The sequence below is a fragment of the Rhinolophus hipposideros genome (assembly GCF_964194185.1).
Source record: "Rhinolophus hipposideros genome assembly, chromosome: 1".
Classification (NCBI taxonomy): Eukaryota; Metazoa; Chordata; class Mammalia; order Chiroptera; family Rhinolophidae; genus Rhinolophus; species Rhinolophus hipposideros.
The window spans coordinates 76557465-76565321 of record NC_138047.1 but is presented as its reverse complement, the minus strand read 5'-3'; the positions used below and the strand labels follow the sequence as shown (position 1 = coordinate 76565321).

Sequence of the window (7857 nt, the reverse complement as noted above, 5' to 3'; positions counted from 1 at the left end):
GCACACACCGAGATAGTGAGGAGCCAGACGCAAAGCACAGACTATGGCGCTGAAACGGATTAATAAGGTAACCGACGGAGCTGGAGGGGACGGGGTCGTGGGAGGAAAGCAGGGCTCGGCCCGGAGGAAGCATGAGGCGGAGGAAGTACAATTATGAAAACATCCTTCCTTGCGTCGTGTCTTCCATGGGGGGATGGGGAACGGGGGTAGAGTTTATGAAGGTTTGTGAGGTCTAAAGGTAGGAACAGAACACTCGTGGCAAGTGGGCTGTTATCTTCAGTATGTTTCAGCGGAATCTGCAAATTCCGCGTTGGGGAGAGTGATTTCAGGCGCTTGGATTCTGCTTCCAAAGGAAGAGTTAGTCCTGCCGGGGGGTCAGGGCTGAGGAGACGCACCGGCAGATGTCATGGCGCTGCCTAGTCTCGGTACCTGAAAACTTACTTTAGTTGTGAGATCCGGGCTCTCGGCCTTGCGGGGGGAAGAAAGTAGGAGGCTCCGCGGAGGAAAAGGATCAGAAATCCCGCGGGTCCCGAACTTGATTAGGGGTTGGGGTGGAAGTCTTGCCAGCGGAAGAGGAGCGAGTGAGTCTAATTAGAAACTCTTTATCACTGCGCGGGTTACACGAGAAGAAGTGGCGTTGGGAGGAGATGGGCTGACACAATGTTGCTACTTTCTCCGGGTCAGGCTTTTCACCCGAAACTATTAGAAGCACAGCGGGCACTGATGTAAACGCCTTCTGGGGGCTGCCTTTCCCTTTCGCCTGGTGGGGGAGGGGTGCAGAGGAGTGCTGTGGGTAGGTATACTGTTTGTGCCTCAGCCCATTTAGTAACACCCTCCGGGAAGATTGTTTCACTGCTTAAAACGTGGTTTGATGCCAAACTATCGATCTAAGTTGGGGGGAAGGGGAGGGTTTTTCGAGTCGGGGTGAGCGGAACCTTCACCTCCGGTGGTTTAGTCTCATTTTCTTGCTCTTAACTTCTATCCCGCATTTTAAGATGGCGGCTGCTTTAACTGGTTCAGGCTCTTTCCGGCATCTCCTTTCGTAATAATGAAATCATATTCTTTGTTAAATGTTAACTTTTACATTAGGTCGTACACTGCTCTAAGACCTCCTGCTCAAGACTTAACTATAGTCAAACTCTCAGACCATATTTCCCCTTTTTTGTAACTTGTGTATGTGTGGTGTGTTCGGTTCTTGCACAATCGAGGAGGGTGGAGTATTTACAGCTAACTTGAAAAAAATGTCATGGAATAAATTCAGCCTTACTAAAACTAGGAGACGGGAGGTTGTAGGTTAGAATCTTTCGTTTTGATAGGTTACTTTTTTAAAGAGTTCTACATGGAAGGAATGGCAAGGACTTGCCTTTACTAAAATAGATCTGATGGCGGCTTAATTTTCTGTTTAACACGTGTGACTTTGGTGTTTATTTGGCAAAACTGGTCTTTTATGAAAGATGAATGTTTAGATCTTTACTCAGTGTATTGATGCTGAAATCTTAGATTTTGTTTTAGACCATCATTGCATTGTCATTGGGTTTATGTGAAATACAAATTTAAATCTGTATATTTGAGGAGATGGAAAAGGAGAGGAAGTTAAACTTTTTAGGAGTTAAGACTTAAAGTAAAAAGGATTATTTATAAACACCCCCTTTCTTTGACCACTTTGAAGGCCAGAAACACATTGGAGAAGCATAGCTATGTTTTATAGTGTAGTTAATACAAAGAAAGTAATATTTAGTACAAATCAAAACCTTTTTATGGGAATTTAGGGCACTAAGGTGTGGAATAATTTCAGATCCTTAGCCTTTTATGCATGTGGAACAGAACACTTTAAAGGGAAGTCTCACTGATTTTTTTTCTTTTACAGGTGATAACCAGCTGCTGTGACACCACTTTAATGATTTAAAAGCTCTAGAAGGGCAATATAATGGTTAAGAGTGTGAACTTTAGAGTAAAAATATTCCAGTTAGAATTCTTGGATTGGGCAAGCTATCTGTGTGCTTCTATAAAATGAATATTTGTTTTGTATAAACAATAAATAGTTGACTGCCTAGTATATACCGGTCGCTATTTTATTCACTAGGGATGCAGCAGTGAGCAAAACAAATTTTAGATTTCTAGGTTTTTTTATTTTAAGGATTACTTTGGTTAATATGTGGCTTTGAACAGGTCCCTGGCACACAGACTTAACATAATGACTTTCCAACATTGGGACTTTATTGATTGAGCCTATAGAAAAGTTTTGGCATGCATTTAGTTTGGTTTTAAACAATTACTGTCATAATCACAGTCGTAAACTTAAAAAAAAACACAAAAAATCCCAGATCCAAACAATTTTAGCAAGTGGACAACTGATGGGAGATGCTCTTTATTTTAGGCACCCCTTTTCTAGAAATAAGAGATCAAGTAGGCATTGATGTTAGTATGGTATTTTTTGTGTCATGTACCTGTTTATTTTAATTCTCACCTGAAGTCCTCAAATTCCAAATATGAAGATGTATCTGTATTTCTCACTTAATGAAATGCTTATTGTTGGGATATTTAACCATTGGTAGTTCATTTGATCAAGCCTTTGAATTTGCTTTTTTCCAAAGCTTAAGTTCTTATTTCTTGTTTGTTTGAATATTTCTTAGACCAAGCAACCTTATCAAACCTTATTTTTTGTTGTTTTTTTTTTTTTTGTTTTTGTTTTTGTTTTTTTGCTGTATTCTTTATTTGGGACAAGCTGTACTATGGTCTTATAGGGCTATTTATTAAACAACAATAATCAAAAAGGGGAACTCCAAGTTGATTGGTGGTGTTTGGGAGTCAGACAGTTTTACTACTCCCATTAAAATAACTACATACAGTGCATGTGTTTTGGGGAAGTTTAAAGAGAACTTTACATAAAATATAATGTGAACCAAGCCTAAAAGGATAATAGCTCATGCTTTGAGTGTTTGCAACATGTCAGAAATGTTTGAAACACTTGCATTAAGTCATTTAATCTTAACTTAAGGAAGTAGGTACAGTTTATTGTCCTTATTTTGAGATCAGAAACTTTGAGACAGAAGTTAAAACCACCCAGCATCGTACTGTGGCAGAGTTGGGATTAGAACCTAGGCAGTCTGGCTCCACAGTGTGTGCTCTTAACCACTAAGTGCCCTGTCGTGTCATGCTTTAGGTTTTTGGTATTCAGAAAAGTTTTCTTTTGCAAGTATTTCTTTCTGCTATTAATAATAGCTACGTCTTAGCATCTACTATGGCCTAAACACTGCTTCTAAACTCTTTTGAGTATAAACTCAATTTCCACAACAATCTTGGGATAGATGCTCCAAAGAGATTACTTGTCTATAATCACAGAGCTAGTAAGGGACCGGGATTCAAATGAGATAGTCTACCTCAAGAACTCAAGCTTTTAAACTCCATCCTCTTCTGCTATTTTGAACCATTTAAATTCTTATTTTCTAGTTAGATGAATGAATGTCATATTACTCTTGGCTACCTGAAGTAAGCGCTCCTCTCTCACTTCACATTTAAATGGGATTTAACTTTACTTTTAGGTTATAGCTAATTTGTGAATTAAGATTTTAGCTGAGGTAAGTTTTGAAAGTAGGAGTGAATTTTTCTTTGGCTTGTCTCTTCGAGGACTATGAGAGCTATCATGTGCCAAATGATCGCTAGGGTTATCTTAAACTTGTCCCCAGTGAGCCTATAGGCCGGATACACTCTGTCTTACATAGGTTTCTTTTAAGATCCTCAAGACTTGTCTATAGCCAGCTAACTTAATTTGTAGAACAATTTGTGTGACAGGGATGCTGATCATATAATGACCTCAATATTTAATTTGAATAAGGATGACTTACTGTAAAAACCGTGTGCTTTGGTTTCATCATACTCCTCTGCAGTGTTAATTCTAATTTTTGTTATTTGTACAAATGTACAGGTGAACACCTCCTAGCCCCGGGAGGAATGGGGGGTCTGCTTATTAGATACGCCTGACTCTAGATTATATGCTAACTCATGGGTTTAGGTGCTACTAGTTATTCAAGATACAGTCAATTCTGAAGAATTTTCTAAAGCATTTCACTAAATGATGCCTTTCTATTAAAGAAGACAGTAGGTTCCTAGTACTGAGATGAAAATACTTCAGATTAAATTCTCAAATTCTAGACTGGCTTCTGCATCTGTTATATGTTACTGTGTGGGGGGGTTTTGATATGAATTATACTTATATATCAGAATGTTTAGCAGAGTTTTTAAAGAATATAGGTACATGGGATCTTATAAGATTTACTGGGTTGTTTTCTCTGGGAATAGGCATAATTTTGAAATGTCCCCTAGGGACATTTCTTAAGCCTCCCACTGGTTAAGAACCACAGACATAGGGGATAATCATTTAATCAATACTTACTGAGGTTTTGCTCTGTTTGACACAGTAGTCAGTCCCAGGGGATAAAAAAACAAGGAAGGCTGTCATTACCCATGAGAATCTCTGCTTTGAGTGGAGGAAACAAGCATATAAACACACGAATAAGTGTTTGTGCCTTATATAGCTTACCTTTCAAGAATATTATAAACCAAGTAGGGGAAACATTTATTTAAAAGAAATTAAGGGAACTCTATTGACATACCCAATATACCCATAAAGATGTTAGGTTTATCTAAATACTTTTCCTGCACTACATTTCGTCACTGTTATAGTATGGTTTTACATTTATAACTATACTTTGCTAAAACAGACCAGCATTTTTGAAAGTAGCAAAATTAAATGTCACTATTTTACTGGAAATTCTGTGTTCTTGATTTGGTTTTGCCACCAGAGCAATGATCTTATTTCAAAATTTAACAGTGTGATTAAGAACGGATGCATTTAGGGAGTATCTTAGCTATTTTGCCTTGTTAGGTAAAATTTGTTCTCAAAACTGTGCCCTTGACTTGTGCGGGAGGACAAAAATTCAATGAAGTATATTACACTTTGCCAAAATGTCTGATTTTTATCTTCAGCTATACTTTCAACAAAATCTGGTATCATTCAGAGCCCTCCAACCAACTTCGTAGTAGAATTTGTCGTATTTTCACCTTTTAGGTCTTAGCCGTGATTCACTGCTTCTTGGTCTCTTGTTCATTTTCAGGACGGAATATTGCTCACATTATTCCTAGCCTTGTTATAATTTCATGGTAAATGTATAATTGGACATTTTCAACCACTGGACTGCTCTTAGATTTTGTTTATACATACATATCTATTAAATGCCTTATTTGTGTTCATGTATCAAAGCTTGGAACCTAAATTTGGCTTTCTGTCTTTGTTCATTTAAATAATGCTTACAAAAGAACAGCTTTGAATAATCTTAAATGACTTATCTTTAATGGCGATCAAAAGAAAGAAAATGGCAGTATTATTCAAGCCATTCTTTGTATCTTGTCTAATGAACAAGCAGACTCATCTGACCTATAATTACAACTAAACAGGAAGTTAATGTCTTGTTAGTGATGTAATGAGAGATGTTGTGCAGCACCTCTTAATCCTTAAGATAAACTTTCAGGGTTTCTCACAAAGTACAAATTCCAAAGTAAACTGGTTGTAAGGGAATTATTCCTTCCCATTCTTAAGTCTACAGCTTTATGAAACTGTTCAGATCCTGGATCTTTCTGCCAGGCTTCCTTCTTTTGAAATACATGTCTGAGATGTTTCTTCCTTGCCATTTGTTTCTACATACGGTATATAGAAATTTCACAACAAGAAAGTTAATAAGAATTTTTGTTTACTTCATAGTAAACCTGATCTTCATAAGAATAGAGTGGTAATTGCCTGATTGGACAATTAATTGTACTACCATGTTTCCCCGAATAAGACCTCGCTGGACAGTCAGTTCTAATGTGTCTTTTGGAGCAAAACTTAATATAAGACCCACTCTTATTTTACTGTAAGACCGGGTATAATATACTGGATCGTAATTTTTGCTCCAAAAGATGCATTAGAGCTGATTGTCCAGATAGGTCTTATTTTCGGGGAAATGGTACATTTTGACGTCTGTCATTGGTTTCAAAACATGCATTTATGTTACTAGGTTGTAAAGGGCCCTTAAGTGACTCTTAATAAAGGCATTTCTCTTGGCTTCGCACCTCATGCCCTCATCTCATTCACTCAAGTAGTATTTCATGTTGTTCAGTATAGGTTTAAGAGGCAAGGGCTGTCTATAGTCCTACAAATCTTGTCTTCAAATCAAGTAGAAGTTTGGAAGGAAATGGACTCTTGAGTAAAATATAAGAAATTGCCTTTCATTAAAGGCATGAGCTTTACATTTTCCCAAAAGCGATAATAGGGAATGTATCTATACTATAGCTATCATGGCCTTTGTGTGATGTGCATGATGGGTGGCAGAGATTGGGGTAAGAAATGATTTTGGAACACAGTGGTGATAATTATTGTACTTAAGGATGGAATCCATAAACTTGGCCTTACTACAGTGATCAGCTAAGGTAAACTGGGACAATTCTTGGGGAGAATGCTATAACTTGGACAAGCTAGAATGTTATTTATGGAGTTATACTTTAATAGCAAGATCGAAACTGGAAACTTTGTTTTCAGAATGCTGACTTTGGTTGGTTGTTGATCTAATATATAAGTAGTGGCTGTCGTACGAAAGTTTAGCATAATGCTTAAGTGTTATTGGAGGCATTAAATTTTACAAGAGGCTGGTGTAACATGGCTGCTCTATAGCTTTATTATCCATTAGTTCTTGTATTTTCCGATTTATAAGCTCTTTGGAAGCAAGGACCATTGCTTATACTTCCCTATCCCTTCAGGCCTTTAATGTGTTCAATACTTTGGCTTCCTGTTCTTTGTAGTCTTTGGTTAGTCACTTCATCTCATTGAGGAAGATGTAGAGAATAGAGAAGCAAAAAACTATTTAGCAGTGTTTAGATTTCTAGACCAGTGTCTCAGTCTTTTCATGTTTTACCTCCAACAATCAACTGTCAAAGAAGACCCTGTTTCCCATAAAGCAAACGTTTTCTTCAAAATAAGCTATAGGTTTTCTCTTGGAAGACCCCATTCCAAAAGGAATGGTCAGATTCATTACTGTTTAATCATATATCTCCACATGAGAACACTCACTGGCTTAAGCTTTATCTGTTGGTTGCCTTTTAGAGAGATTTACTTGACTCCTTTTTCCTGTGTGTCTGTTTAGGCTTTTTCTCCTTTTTTTTTTTTAAAGGGAAAGGGGAAGCATACTTCACAATGTGGGAAGGCCTAGATTCTCACACTAGCCAGGTATGCAGGAGATTTAGGAGAAGCAATTCAGAGGAAGATGATCTCAGAAGAAGAAAATTTCCCTCAAAACACACCATGGCAAGGAAACGTCTGACTTTGGTGGTTTTTTGTTTTAGTGGGCAGTATAGTGTCTAGCATTGTACTCTTAATTGTATGTCCTTGATCCATCCTAGTGTCCCGTCAAGGTGAGTGGAACCTATAGCAGTTACTAAAAAAATGTGTGCCAATCTCCCCTGCCAACTATTTTCCTATTTCTTAATAGTTGACCAAGAGCTCTTCTGAGTAATGCTGTTCTCAGAGGAGGAATGGTCAACAGAGTATGAAGACTTTACAGGTCTTATATATGTGCTATTTTTTCATATCCTTGCCACTGTTCCTCTCTGGGAAGCCAAAGAATTACTTTAAGTTCTTCATACAATTTTATAAATTGTTTTTGTTCCCAAAACCTATGAAACTTGTAGGTACTAAAGTCATAAGGCAAAAACCAAAGACAAAATTACTTTTGTAAAATTCTTTGAGTAGGTGCCTCGCTGGAAGTTGATTTCGAGTCCAGTAAATAGTTTTCTTTTGTAGTGGAACAGATAACTGTTTTCTCATTT

General features: G+C 37.6%; 1 protein-coding gene across 1 annotated transcript in view; it reads left to right on the top strand.

The window, feature by feature from the left end:
• Window positions 1–6356: 6356 nt before the first annotated feature.
• The window catches only part of UBE2D3 (ubiquitin conjugating enzyme E2 D3), a gene marked incomplete at its 5' end in the record, with an annotated part of 11996 nt that continues 10495 nt past the window's right edge, over window positions 6357–7857 (top strand). Inside the window, 2 exons of the mRNA XM_081052832.1 lie at window positions 6357–6375; window positions 7203–7258. Of these exons, the coding sequence (XP_080908958.1) occupies window positions 6357–6375; window positions 7203–7258 (75 nt within the window). The remainder of the gene's footprint in view (window positions 6376–7202; window positions 7259–7857) is intronic.